The 15562-nt window shown below is 46.7% G+C and overlaps 1 protein-coding gene across 2 annotated transcripts in view; it reads right to left on the bottom strand.

The window, feature by feature from the left end:
• Nucleotides 1-11511, bottom strand: part of LOC117528886 (metal transporter CNNM4-like) — a 48170-nt gene extending 36659 nt beyond the window's left edge. For both annotated transcript variants that reach the window (XM_034191499.1, XM_034191500.1), the window contains exon 1: nt 10119-11511. In XM_034191499.1, coding sequence (XP_034047390.1) covers nt 10119-11511 — 1393 coding nt within the window. The remainder of the gene's footprint in view (nt 1-10118) is intronic.
• Nucleotides 11512-15562: the final 4051 nt, after the last annotated feature.

The raw sequence follows: 15562 nt of genomic DNA, 5'->3' as shown, positions 1-15562 counted from the left end.
AACTCCTCTAAGATTCATGTCCCTCCCCCATTTAACACAGGGGGTGAGACCGAGACGTGACTGTACCAGCCAAGGGCATGACTTTTTTATTTTTGTCTCAGGATGACCCAAGGGACGTGTCTATACACTCCCAAAGAGCATTTTTCTGTTGAAAAGACAAAAATAAATAAAAATCTATACCCACCTTTAAGAGGTTTAAAAATAAAAGATTTTTTTCACAGTGTATTTGCAGACAAACATTCACATTTTTTATTCTCTGCAATGTGCAAATTATGGCAGATCATATTTTTTGGCATTAAATAATGAATTACATCCACGTGTCTTAAGAGCCCGTAGTGCAAATCTGACTTTAAAAAAAAAAAAAAAAAAAAAAAAAAAAAAAAAAACATGGACAAACATCTAATCAATTTGAAGATGTAGACGGTGGAGAAAAAATGGTTCAAAAAATGTAATTATAAAGAATCACACCACCTGCATCAAATGAAGAAGAAAGAAAAGGAATACAAGTGCTCTTTATCCATTTGTTCCATTTTTGATTTGCAGAGAAAAAAAACTCAAGTACCGCGCTCGTAGAGCGCAAACCTCCGCCAACACTAGTTTATAACTCCACAAATTTTAAACTTGGAAAAAATGCTCCAGGTCAAAGTTCTGTTAGAAGTGATTTTTCATAAACTAAATTAGATGAGATCAAATGTCAGGAGGACGTATTGACTTCATCCACTTTTTTTCAGCATTTTTGGTTTCTGAATTCTTCTTCAGATCATTTTCACAGAATGTTGGTTTTCTCTGCTATGCACAGTTTGTCGTTGCTTTTTCACACTTGGTTTCTGACAGATAACTGGAACACAAACAAGCATAAAACTGGAACCTCCATCCAGTTTTGGTGGTGAAGGTGAATCCAGAACAGAAGAATGAGAGTGACTGAGATATAATGAAAAATGTACATCAAATGGGCTTTTCAATAACCACAAAATCTGTCATCTGGATCAGGAGCCTCATGTACAAAGCGTGCGTATGCACACAAACCTGGCGTCCGTCCGTCTCCACGTCCACATGCAAATGTATCAAAAGTGACGCGAGCATGGAAATGTGCAGCGCGTCACGCACAAATCCAGGCTGGCATCCGCACGTTTCTCTGTGGACATGTAGAGGTGACACAGGGAACTGTTAATAGTGTGAAAACATGAAGTCATCAGAGTAACGTGCACATCAGAAACAGACCGACGAACAATTAACACACCCACATGTTTGCAGTTATAGGGAAGGATATAAAAACAAGCAAAGTGATGCGTAAAACAGCACCAACGGTGGCTGTGTTAGTGTTGTTAGACCTTACAAATGGTGCAATCAGACGTGAGCCTGTTTCCAGGGAACACGAGGATTTACTTACAAATGACAACAATTGGCTCATAAACTGATTTCGATGACCAAGGCCACTGTTACTGGAGTTGAGCACAGAACTGCCGGCGGCCCAGAGCGCAACACGGCGAGTACCCAGGGGTTGTCTGTGCCCACACAGGTGCTGACCACGCTGGGCGTCCTGGAAACAGGAGCACTCCAGCAGGAGTTGCCTGATCAGTCAGGAGTGTGCCAGTCAACCTTGCACCAAGCCGCAATCATGCGAATCTCATCCAGGTACATTCCAACATTATAGCACATTCTGCAGCGACGGCCGGTTTCCCTTTAAAGTAATCTGAGCTACTGACTGGACACATGTTGCTATAAAGGCACTGTCACATGATGAGTTTGTTTCTATTAATAGGAAACATTTTCATTCCATCAGTGTGCAAATATGTGATGAACAAACGGACATCAGGCTGGAGGCGTGGTTCACAATGGGGGGGGCTTGATTGTTAAATAATTTATCCATGTAATTGTTCTGAATGAAAACCAGCCCAGACACATTTGGGCATGTGCACATTCAAGTGTTTTTGTTTTTTTATTATTATTATTAATATGGTTTTTTTTCTTGATAGTGGAACTAGAGATGAGCTTCTTAACGAGCCCTCGACTGTGTTCACTATTTGTCAATAAAAGCATGTGTCATGTTAATGTCACACACTATAAATAAATAAATGGACTGCATTTTATATAGCGCTTTTCCATCTGCATCAGACGCTCAAAGCGCTTTACAATAATGCCTCACATTCACCCCGATGTGAGGGTGCTGCCATACAAGGCGCTCACTATACACCAGGAGCAATAGGGGATTAAAGACCTTGTCCAAGGGCCCTTAGTGATTTTCCAGTCAGGCGGGGATTTGAACACTGTGGTGGCCAAGTGGTTAATGCGCTTGGTTTCAGTGCAGAAGGTTCCGGGTTCAAATCCCACCCCTGCCACATTTCTCCATGTAATATGGAGTTGCGTCAGGAAGGGCATCCGGCGTAAAACTTCTGCCAATTCAACATGCAGATCCACCTTGGATTTGCTGTGGCGACCCCGAGTGCAAACAAGGGAGCAGCCGAAGGGTCTTACTTACTGTCAGCCACCGTGCTCCTCTTATCTTTTTACTTTTGTGTGTGTGTGTGAGCACGCAGCAATTTCAATTTATTAATTTATATAGCGCCAAATCACGACAAAGTCGCCCCAAGGTGCTTCACATAATTCACAACACAAATTAATCTAAAATCAAAATTAAAAGCAAGAAAAGCACAGTAAAAAGATAAAACACAGTAGAATAAAAAGAAATTACAAAGCAAACACAAACAGATTAAAAAATTAATGATAAGACCGTCTAAAAAAGTGGGTCTTCAGTCTTGATTTAAAAATCTCCACCATGTCAGACTGCCGAATAACAGCAGGTAGATCATTCCGAAGAGCCGGACCACGGTAGGAGAAGGCTCTATACCCCACAGACTTTTTGTTCATCCTCGGAACACACAGAAGCCCTGCGCCCTGCGAATGCAAAGGCCTCGCAGGTACGTAGGGCTTAACCAAGTCCGCCAAGTAGGAAGGTGCCAGTCCATGAACAATTTTATAAACCAACAATAAAACTTTAAAATCCAATCTGGCAGAAACCGGTAGCCAATGAAGGGATGCCAGAATGGGAGTAATGTGGTCAAACCTTCTACTTTGTGTCAAAATTCTGGCAGCAGCATTCTGCACCAACTGAAGTCCTCAAATGCTAGACTGCGACAGACCAGAAAATAAAGCATTACAATAATCCAATCTAGAAGAGACAAATGCGTGAATCAGAGTCTCAGCATCAGCCATAGACAGGATGGGGCGAATCTTTGCTATATTTCTCAGATGAAAGAAAGCAGTCCTCGTAATGTCCCTAATGTGGAGGTCAAAGGACAACGTAGGATCAAAGATTACCCCAAGGTTCCTCACTTTGTCAGTATGATGTATAACACATGAACCTAGGCTAAGCGCCAGCTGATCAAATTGGTGCCGATGTCTTGCTGGGCCAAGAACCATCATTTCAGTCTCATGAGTTTAAAAGTAGGAAGTTTCTAGACATCCAACTTCTCACTGCTGCAAGACAGTCCTGTAAAGATTTTATGTGGACAGGATTTCCAGCAGCTATCGGCATATACAACTGAGTATCATCAGCATAACAATGAAAAGCAACCCCGAAACGCCGCAAAATGTTCCCAAGGGGTGCCATATACAGGGAAAAAAGCAGGGCACAGTTCAACATTTACACACACAAACTTAAGTACTTGATTTCCTTTTTACATGACAGCGAGCTGAGAGAGAACGACGATCAAACCACAGCTTTTCTTGTTTTTGTATGTTGTCTCTGAAAGTTCTTTCATTTTTACACAAAACAACATGGAGACGATGGCGGGCGTCATCAGACACACAACACTCCACACTGATGGTGCCACCAGCACGACACAACCAGACTATTTGAATACATTTGCATATTCAGATAGAGGCGTGGCCAGGGAGGAGTTTGGCACATGTGCACATATGCTTGATTCCACATTCAGTGGGATGTACAAACCAAACGTGCGTGGATTCATGCCCACACAGACTTTGATACATCTGAATATTTGTGCTTCTGCCTGATTCAGGGTTTTGGCAAACACCAACTTTTAGTAGAAAGTCCACGTTAGTCTTTGTACGTGAGGCTGCTGGTCTGGATCAAGCTTCAGTTGATAAAGGGTACATCCTACATAACGCTCTCAAATATGAAAGAAATTCAGTCTTTTTTTTGACAGTTATGAATTTCTGATAAATTTGTTCACTGTTAAAGAACAGGGATTTTTCCAAATTTCCAAGATTTTTCTTGACTTTGACCTTGACAACTGAATCAGATTTTGTCTATCAGGATATGAATCTTCAGTAAAAATTTCATAATGATATATGAAAAAATTGTGGGTTACAGGCTGTTAAACAAACAAACAAACGGGTGAAAACAGAACCTCCACCGGAGGTAAAAATCAGAAATGAGAAAAACAAGTTGTTATACTGTTGGTCTGTTTGCTTTAAAAACACCAAAGAAACAAATGTTTTTTATTTTTTTTTATTTTTGGTTTCATACTGAAAACTGAACGAGGGAATGACACGCTGACTCAGAGTGTACATCTGATGTTTGACACAGACCTACGTCTCCTCTCTCTCCCTCTCATGCTTTCAGTGACTTCACAGAGGTCACAGAGGTCACAGAGATCACACAGCAGAGCACGTGCCTTCGTTCTGTTCCGTGTCATCAGCAGCCCTGAAACATCCTCCGCTAATCGTGTGTGCACGAACGTGCACATTTTCATCCCATTTCACTGATGAGCTGCTGCTCTCCGCTCAAAGATGATAATACAGCTGCAGTGTGACGGGAATAAAAAGATTACAGGCAGCATTGATGCGGCCAATTGCAGTGACGGGAGAAGGGGGCAGGGCTACAAGGGGCCGGCGCGTGCTGATGATAGTGTGGTGAGCTCTGCTTGCCAACCTTCTATTACCAACGCGTGTGTGCGTCAGCACTGCCTCAGATCAACACCGACACCAAACGCTTTCAACGTGTCATATTTGCATTCTTCTCCTCAGTTACACATTTGTGGTTCAACGTTCCACTCGTCAATACTGGTGATCAACACAGAAATCAGACACAGCAGGGGGCAGCAGGATTTCATTTCAAACAAACACTGCAGGCCCCAGTCAGGATGGACATCAGAGGAATCGACCACTATAAGTCTGTTAACCAAAGCCTGCCCCCAAAAAACAACATTAGTGCCACGTTTACATTACCCTTTAAAATGACATCAACCGCATTTGTCATCCCACTTGTCATATGAACAGTTAAAATTCATTACCAGACATCATATGAACGAGGTCTAAGTCTGACCTGGAATCAGATGGTTGTGTTCACATCGCCATTTGAAGTGATCCGGATCTGATTTCTTTAGGTTTCTGATATGACTAAGATGTGAGACCTGTGTTAGTACTACGTGCTGAAGTATACTCAATCAGTTTTTTGTTTTTTTGTTTATACATCACACAGATCTGAACCTTTAATGAAGTGGGAAGTTGCCAAATCTCTGGCATCATGACTTCTGCAAGAATAATCTGATGAAAGTGGGTCAGTTGTGCTACATCCAGGTTATGGCTGAAGTGAGTGGAATTGGACTTTTTTCTGATCTGATCTGACCCCCCCCCCCCCCCCCCCAAAAAAATCTGGCCAGTTAATGCTCCTGGTTTTAAGACTGTGTTTACATTACCAATTACCAAGAATGAATCCGTTCACTCCAGCCACTGTTAGGAACACCGGTTATGTGAGCCTAGATCTGGCTTTAATTTGACACTTGGAGATGCATACGAGGTCTGTTAGAAAACTATCCGACCTTTTTATTTTTAAAAAAAAACTATATGGATTTGAATCATGTGCACTTGCATCAGCCAAGCTTGAACCTTCGTGCGCATGCATGAGTTTTTTCACGCCGACGTTCATTGCAGACGTGCGGAGGGATTCACGCGTCGGGACGGAGCCACTAATGGCGCACAACAAAAAGCACGTCCGTGTTGGAAACCATTCGGAAGATTCAGACGGCTTCCGGTGGCTTTTCAGTCGAGTGAGTATCCGAGAAATTGTGTAACAGCTGGACATGTCACAACTTGTCCTGTGAGACTTCCAACACGGACGTGCTTTTTGTTGTGCGCCATGAGCGGCTCCGTGCCATGCGCGAATTCCTCCGCACGTCTTTCATGACAAAATCTCCTGTGACAGTGGAATGTGCCGCAAAAGTGCTGATGTCCACATTTTCTGCAATTTCTCTGGTCGTCAGACGATGTCCCGGATCAACACAGCCTTCACTTTGGAAATGATCAGGTCGTTTCAGCCTGTCGATGGCCGCTCGGAGCGCGGTGCACCCTGCGCCACTGTGGGCCGTCTTTAATCTGGTCGTAATGTTCCTTAATCTGTGTGACGCCCAGATTATCCTCACCGAACGCCGTCTGAATCTTCCGAATGGTTTCCACCTGGAGGTCGCTCACAGTTTCTGGAAAAATTTGATTCAGTGCTGCTCCAATCGCTTCCCTGACAATGAAAATCTGACGAGGGGGGGTGGACCAGTGCTCACTCAAAGCCTGCCCACAGGCGAATGACGCAACCGACAGGTGTGAAAAAACACACGCATGCGCACGAAGGTTCAAGGGCACATGATTCAAATCCATATAGTTTTTTTTTTAAATAAAAAGGTCAGATAGTTTTCTAACAGACCTCGTAAGCTGTGAAAATTGTCATATCTATGAAAAAGAGCTTGAAAGTTGAATATCTACAACCCCAGATCAGAAAAAGTAAAGATGATACGAGGGAAAAAGAAAACAACAAAGTGCCCTGATCCTGACATTTACTTTGGCTTCTGTTTCATTGCCGACAGTATGAACCCAACATATTTACCATTTTGTGTGGTCAACTTCATTTTATTAATACTATGCATATATTCCCGCATTTAAAGCCTGCAACACATTCAAAAATATAGTAATAACAATAATAATAATAAGGCAACTTAGGATAAATCAAAGGCTTAAATTATCACTTTTGTGGCCAGTTTTCTTGAGACAAGTCAGTGGATGGATACATAAACATTTCCAAGTCACTGAATACGTCTTGGACTTTATTTAAGTCAATCATTAACAAATACAAACAGAGTGGCAGTACATGGCAAATCTGTGCCATGCAGGCGGTTCTCAAAAAGTGAGTGACAGTGCTGGAGAGTAGTGAGGGAAGCCACCAAGACACCCAGACAGCTCTGAAACAAAATGATAGGCCTCTGTGGACGCAAGCGGAGGGACGTGTAATGATGCAACATTTGCCTGTTGCGTCCCTTCACAGCTTCATGTTGAAGTGGAGCAAAGAGAAAAACCCATCAAGGCTCAGGTTCCGCACGTGCTCTCTGGCAAACTGCAGCTGAAAGCTAGATTTTGCACAGTTTCTCCAACCACAGAACCCTGTAACTCCTCCAGAGCTGTCTGGGCATCTTGGTGGCTTCCCTCACTAGCCTCCTTCCAGCACGGTCACTCAGCTTTTGAGAACTGCCAACATGACAGATTTACCATACTGTTTGTTTCTTAAAGACTGATGCAAATTAAGTTCAAGACATATTCAGTGACTTGAAAACACACAGGTGCATCTCAGAAAACTAGAATATCGTGAAAAATTTCAATTTTTTTTGTCAGATATTTCACAGAGCAAAAGTTTTACATATTCTAGTTTCAATACATGGAAACTAAAATGTTTCACTCATTCATCTTCAACCGCTTATCAGGATCCCTGTCATGGGGGCAACAGCTCCGGCAGTGGACCCCAGACTTCCCTTTCCTGGGCCACATTGACCAACTGACTGGGGGATCCTGAGGTGTTCCCAGGCCAGTGTGGAGATATAATCTCTTCACCTAATCCTGGGTCTTCCCCGGGGTCTCCTCCCAGATGGATGTGCCTGGAACACCTCCCTAGGGAGGCGTCCAGGGGGCATCCTTACCAGATGCCTGAACCACCTCAGCTGACTCCTTTTAACATGAAGGAGCAGCGACTCTACTCCAGGCTCCCCATCGATGACCGAACTTCTCACCTTATCTCCAAGGGAGACACCAGCCACCCTCCTGAGGAAGCCCGTTTCAGCCACTTGTACCCGCGATCTAGTTCTTTCGGTCATGACCCAACCCTCATGACCATAGGTGAGAGTAGGAATGAAGATTGACCTTTAGATCGAGAGATCTGTTTTCATCACAACAGTATGGTAGAGTGAATGCAACCCTGCCCCTGCTGCACCGATTCTCCGGCTAATCTCATGCTCCATTGTCCCCTCACTCGTAAACAAGACCCTGAGGTACTTGAGCTCCTTCACTTGGGGGAAGACCTCATTCCCTACCTGCAGTTGGCAATCCATGGGTTTCCTACTGAGAACTATGGCCTCAGATTTAGAGGTGCTGATCCTCATCCCAGCCACTTCACACTCGGCTGTGAACCGATCCAGTGAGTGTTGGAGGTTCAGTTCACAAGAGCACAATTATGGGGGAGACTGCTGAAGTCGCAGATGTCCAGAAGACACTCACGGACACCGTCCACGGGGGAGATTAAGCCACAGAAGGTCGTTGCCTAAAACTTTGGCTTTTTAAAGTTTTGGATCAAAGAATAGTCACGGAAAGTTGACTGGAAGGAAAAGTGTGGTTGGAAGAGGAGCACAAGTAACAGAGACAACTGCAGCCTTGAGAAGGTGGTCAAGAAAAGCCGATTCCAGAAGTTGGGCAGAGCTTCAGAAGGAGTGGACTGAGGCTGAAGGTGGTACATCAAGAACCACCACACACAGATGTGTCCAGGAAATGAGCTACAAGTGTTGTATCTGTAGTGCCAAACCACTCCTGAACCACAGACAGCATCAGAAACATCGTCTGTGATGATGTGGGGTGCTGTGTAGACCAACGTCTACTGTGTTTATCACATTCAACATCAACCAGGAGGTTTTACAGAACTTCATGCTTCCATCAGCTGACAAATCTTCATGGAGAGAGACGCTGATTTCCTTTTCCAGCTGGACTCTACATCTGCTCACAGTGTCCAAACTACTAGTACCTGGTTTGCTGACTGTGGTATTATGGTACCCGATTGTCCACACAGACATTCCTTAGATTCTCTATGGGGTAATGTCAGTGTGGAAGACTACAGGCACCAGGTAAGACCTGAAGGCTGCTATCAAAGCAACCTGGACTTCCAGCAGACCTCAGCAGGTCCACAGACTGATCACCTCCACACCACACTGATGCTGGAATTCATTCAAAAGAAGCCACAGCCAAACTTAGGTATTTGTGTATTACAAATCCTTTTTTAAAATGGATCTTCTAAAATATTCTAATATCATGAGATTTGCATTTTCTATTTGTAGATTGTAATTATTAAAATTAAAATTTTAAAAATGATTGAAACAATTTAGATTCTTTGGATTGAAACCAGAAGATGTAACATTTTCACTCTCTGAAAATGTCTGACAAAAAAATGTTGAACTTTTCTACAATTTTGTAGTTTTTTGAGATGCGCCTGTATATTTATCCATCCCCTGACTCCTCTCAAAAACTGGCTGTACAAACTGATTTAATCCTTATATTTACAATAAATGGAACCAGCCACAGGCAGCACTGTGGCTTAGTGGTTAGCACTGTTGCTTCACAGCAAGAAGGCCATGGGGTCGATTCCCACCTGTGTCCTTTCTGTGTGGAGTTTGCGTGTTCTCCCCGTGTTTGTGTGGGCTTCCTCACACATCCAAAGACACACAGGTTAGATGGACTGGAAACTTTAAAACATCTGTAGGTGTGACTGTGTTTGTGTGTCTGTATGTGACCCTGTGACAGACTGGCGTCCTGTCCAGGGTGAACCCGCCTCACACCCTGTGACTGATGTCACTGATGAGTAAGTGTATAGAAAATGGATGGATTACTTGATTTACTTGTTTGCTCGTTTGTTAAATTTGTATTTTTGTCAACTTTTTCCTCATTTAGGGTTGAAGATTCCAGATTTTAAATAGATAAAAGTCTGAGGATAAAAAAATGTTTCAAGGCACTTCGGATGTTATTCAATGCAGCCTATATGCAAGCAGCTGGCACACTGACACACACACACACACACACACACACACACAGAGAGAGAGAGAAAGCAGGTGGAGGTCATGTCAACGCAGACTGACCTTTCTTGAACTCCTCCAGCATGGCGTCCAGCTTGGTGTCGTGGAAGACGAAGTGCACCGGGTGGTTGTAGAACTTGGTGATGGTCTTCAGAGTGGTGCAGTCGTCCGGGTCCACGAAGGCCAGGTCCTTCACGTACAGGATGTCCACGATGTTGGACCTCTCGTCGTCGTAGACCGGGATGCGCGTGTAGCCGCTCTCCATGATCTCCGACATGGTGTTGAAGTCGAGCACGGCGTCCGCCTGCATCATGAAGCAGTTGGCCAGCGGCGTCATGACGTCCTCCACCGTCTTGGTGCGCAGCTCCAGCGCGCCCTGGATCATGTTCAGCTCCTCTTTGACCAGGTCGTTGTAGGGCTCGGTCACTTTCAGCATCTCCACCAGCTTCTCCCGGTTGTACACGGTGCCGATCTCCTGGCCCAGCAGCACGTCCAGCAGCTTGCTGACCGGGAAGGACAGCGGGAAGGTGAGCAGCATGAAGAACTTGGTCAGGACGATGGTGTTGGCACCGACCGCCAGCCCGTGCCGGGAGCACAGCGCCTGGGGCACGATCTCGCCGAAGATGACGATGCCGATGGTGGAGGCCACCACGGCCCCAAGGCCGGAGCCGATCAGGTCGTCCAGGAGGATGGTGAGAGTGGTGTTGACCAGCACGTTCCCCAGGAGCAGCGAGCACAGCAGGTAGTTGCCTTTGCTCCGGATGGGCTCGATCTTGCGCGCGTACTTCTTCTCCTTGTCGGTGCCGCAGCTCTGCACGATCCGGAGCTCCATGGGGTCGAGGGCCATCAGACCCAGGTTCAGGCCGCTGAACATGCCGGACAGCGCCAGCAGGCAGCAGATCAGGCCGACCTGCAGCCACAGCGGCAGCAGGGACTTCTTCTCCTCCACCACTAGCACGCGGCCGTCGGTGTCCCCGAGCAGCAGCCAGCCGCTGCCCTCCGCGCCGCGCGCGCACAGCGCGTACTCCTTCCGCGCCTCGTTCTTGCGGAGCGGCTTCACGCGCACGGTGACGAGCCCGGAGGTGCCGCGGCTGCTGACGTTCATGACGGTGCCGACCGTGATGTCCTGGGTGAAGTCCACGCAGGTCCGGTTGTCCCGCTGCTCCTCCTGCTGCTCCTCCTCTCCTCCGCGCGGGAGCAGCTCCGTGAAGCGGATGTGCGTCCCGGTGCCCGCGTGCAGCTGCAGCCCGTAGAAGCGGAGCAGCGCCGAGCTCTCCTCCGTCAGCTGGATGACGCCGTCCTCGGTGGTGGAGGCCGGACGGTCGCTCCTCTCCAGCCGCATGCCGAGCACCTGACTGCCGCCGGACACCGCCTCCGCGGCTCCGGTGACGGCGCTCCACACGAACACCACGACGGTCAGAGCCCCGCCGCGCTGGCCGCTCCGCTCCGTCGCCATGTTTGTTTCACCGCTGGCGGGCTGACGTCACTTACTCCTGTCCGAGCGGCTCCGCCTCCCGGCGCCGCACGTGCAGACACACCCCTTCAATCACCGCCTGCCGGGCGGACACAGGTGAGGTCACGTGATCCCACCTTCGCCAATGAGGAATGTTTGTGCGTCGGAGAATAGAAAAAAACAAACAAAAAAAACTCATTATCTAACTTTTATCAAACTGACAGAAACGTGTTAAAGACAGACATTGATCAGTGACGTGTGAAAGGAACCCGGCGAATCTTTGCGCCGAACACACAGATTTATTTTTTTTATTACTTTTTTTTTTTTTTTACCTGAAGCCAAAATAAGGCCACCAGGTGCTGTGAAGACTTCCCGTCTCTGTTCAGTATCTACAACCCCTGGCAAAAATGATGGAATCACCGGCCTCGGAGGATGTTCATTCAGTTGTTTCATTTTGTAGAAAAAAAGCAGATCACAGACATGACACAAAACTAAAGTCATTTCAAATGGCAACTTTCTGGCTTTAAGAAACACTATAAGAAATCAGGAAAAAAAAATTGTGGCAGTCAGTAACAGTTACTTTTTTAGACCAAGCAGAGGGAAAAAATATAGAATCACTCAATTCTGAGGAAAAAAAATTATGGAATCATGAAAAACAAAAGAACGCTCCAACACATCACTAGTATTTTGTTGCACCACCTCTGGCTTTTATAACAGCTTGCAGTCTCTGAGGCATGGACTTAATGAGTGACAAACAGTACTCTTCATCAATCTGGCTCCAACTTTCTCTGATTGCTGTTGCCAGATCAGCTTTGCAGGTTGGAGCCTTGTCATGGACCATTTTCTTCAACTTCCACCAAAGATTTTCAATTGGATTAAGATCCGGACTATTTGCAGGCCATGACATTGACCCTATGTGTCTTTTTGCAAGGAATGGTTTCACAGTTTTTGCTCTATGGCAAGATGCATTATCATCTTGAAAAATGATTTCATCATCCCCAAACATCCTTTCAATTGATGGGATAAGAAAAGTGTCCAAAATATCAACATAAACTTGTGCATTTATTGATGATGTAATGACAGCCATCTCCCCAGTGCCTTTACCTGACATGCAGCCACATACCACGATTGCTTTTCCTTAGCTCATTGTAACCTTGTTTTTTTTCTGTTTAGGTGTTAATGATGGCTTTCGTTTAGCTTTTCTGTATGTAAATCCCATTTCCTTTAGGCGGTTTCTTACAGTTCGGTGACAGACGTTGACTCCAGTTTCCTCCCATTCGTTCCTCATTTGTTTTGTTGTGCATTTTCGATTTTTGAGACATATTGCTTTAAGTTTTCTGTCTTGACGCTTTGATGTCTTCCTTGGTCTACCAGTATGTTTGCCTTTAACAACCTTCCCATGTTGTTTGTATTTGGTCCAGAGTTTAGACACAGCTGACTGTGAACAACTAACATCTTTTGCAACATTGCGTGATGATTTACTCTCTTTTAAGAGTTTGATAATCCTCTCCTTTGTTTCAATTGACATCTCTCGTGTTGGAGCCATGATTCATGTCAGTCCACTTGGTGCAACAGCTCTCCAAGGTGTGATCACTCCTTTTTAGATGCAGACTAACGGGCAGATCTGATTTGATGCAGGTGTTAGTTTTGGGGATGAAAATTTACAGGATGATTCCATAATTTATTCCTCAGAATTGAGTGATTCCATATTTTTTTCCCTCTGCTTGGTCTAAAAAAGTAACCGTTACTGACTGCCACAATTTTTTTTCTTGATTTCTTATAGTGTTTCTTAAAGCCAGAAAGTTTCCATTTGAAATGACTTTAGTTTTGTGTCATGTCTGTGATCTGATTTTTTTTTCTACAAAATTAAACAACTGAATGAGCATCCTCCGAGGCCGGCGATTCCATAATTATTGCCAGAGGCTGTAAATTGTTCAACTGGGGGATTTCAATGCCCACGTGGGTGGAGACAGTGAGACCTGGAGGGGGGTGATCGGGAAGCACGGCCTCCCCGATCTGAACCCGAGTGGTGTTCAGTTGTTGGACTTCTGTGCTAGTCACAGTTTGTCCATCACGAACACCATGTTCGAGCACAGGGGTGTCCATAAGTGCACGTGGCACCAGGACACCCTGAACCAGAGGTCAATGATCGACTTTGTAGTCTGACCTTTGGCCACGTGTCTCGGACACTCAAGTGAAGAGAGGGGCAGAGCTGTTGACTGATCACCACGTGGTGGTGAGTTGGATTCGCTGGGAGGGGAGGAAGCCGGTCAGACCTGACAGGCCCAAACGTATCGTCGGGGTCTGCTGGGAACGACTGGCGGAACCCTCCGTCAGCGAGAGCTTCTCCCAGATCCCAGGGGAGGTTGGAGACATGGAGTCCGAGTGGACCATGTTCTCCACCTCCATTGTCGATGTGGCCGCTCATAGCTGTGGTCGCAAAGTCTCTGGTGCCTGTCACGGCGACAATCCCTGAACCCGGTGGTGGACACCGGAAATAAGGGATGACGTCAAGTTGAAGAAGGAGTCCTACTTATCTTTGTTGGTAGGTGGGACCCCAGAGGTAGCTGACAGGTACCGGCAGGCCAAGCATGCCGCAGCCCGTGCGGTCACAGAGGCAAAAACTCGGGTCTGGGAGGAGTTTGGGGAGGTTATGGAGGAGGACTATCGGTTGGCCTCGAAGAGATTCTCGCAAACCGTCCAACGCCTCAGGAGGCGGAAGCAGCTCTCCACCCGCACCGTAAACAGTGCGGGTGGAGAGCTGTTGACCCTGACTGGGGATGTTGTCGGGCGGTGGAAGGAGTACTTTGAGGATCTCCTCAATCCCATCGTCACGTCTTCCGAAGAGGAAGCAGAGACTGGGGACTCAGAGGCGGACTCATCCATTACCCAGGCTGAAGTCACAGAGGTGGTTAGAAAGCTTCTCGGTGGCAAGGCTCCTGGGGTGGATGAAATCCGTCCTGAGTACCTTAAGTCTCTGGATGTTGTGGGACTGTCTTGGCTGACACGCCTCTGCAACATCGCGTGGCGATCGGGGACAGTGCCTCTGGATTGGCAGACCGGGGTGGTGGTCCCTCTGTTTAAGAAGGGGGACCGGAGGGTGTGTTCCATCTATAGGGGGATCACACTCCTCAGCCTCCCCAGTAAGGTCTATTCCAGAGTATTGGAGAGGAGAATTCGACCGATGGTCGAACCTCGGATTCTGGAGGAGCAGTGTGGTTTTCGTCCTGGTCGCGGCACACTGGACCACTTCTACACGCTCCATCAGGTGCTCAAGGGTTCATGGGAGTTAGCCCAACCAGTCCACATGTGTTTTGTGGATCTGGAGAAGGCGTTCGACCGTGTCCCTCAGTGCCCCCTGTGGGGAGTGATCCGGGAGTACGGGGTCCGGGGTCCTTTGCTAAGGGCTATCCGATCCCTGTACGACCGCAGCAGGAGCTTGGTTTGCATTGCCGGTAGTAAGTCAAACCTGTTTCCAGTGCACGTTGGCCTCCCCCAGGGATGCCCTTTGTCACCGGTTCTGTTCATTATTTTTATGGACAGAATTCCTAGGCGCAGCCAGGGTGTAGAGTGGGTCTGGTTTGGGAACCACAGAATCTCGTCTCTGCTGTTTGCGGACGATGTGGTTCTGTTGGCTTCGTCAAATCAGGACCTTCAACGTGCACTGGGGCGGTTTGCAGCCGAGTGTGAAGCGTCCGGCATGAAAATCAGCACCTCCAAATCCAAGGCCATGGTTCTCGACCGGAAAAAGGTGCTTTGCCCTTTTCAGGTCGGTGGAGTGTCCTTGCCTCAAGTGGAGGAGTTTAAGTATCTCGGGGTCTTGTTCACGAGTGAGGGATGGATGGAGCGTGAGATCGATAGACGGATCGGTGCAGCATCTGCAGTGATGCGGTCACTGTATCGGACCGTCGTGGTGAAGAGAGAGCTGAGTAGGGGGGCAAAGCTCTTGATTTACCGATCAATCTAAGTTCCGATCCTCACCTATGGTCATGAGATTTGGCTCATGACTGAAAGAACAAGATCACGAGTACAAGCGGCCGAGATGAGTTTCCTC

This window comes from Thalassophryne amazonica, chromosome 17 (assembly GCF_902500255.1).
Source record: "Thalassophryne amazonica chromosome 17, fThaAma1.1, whole genome shotgun sequence".
Lineage (NCBI taxonomy): Eukaryota > Metazoa > Chordata > Actinopteri > Batrachoidiformes > Batrachoididae > Thalassophryne > Thalassophryne amazonica.
The sequence above is the reverse complement of the archived record's forward strand: the minus strand, read 5'-3'. Positions and strand labels throughout refer to the sequence as shown.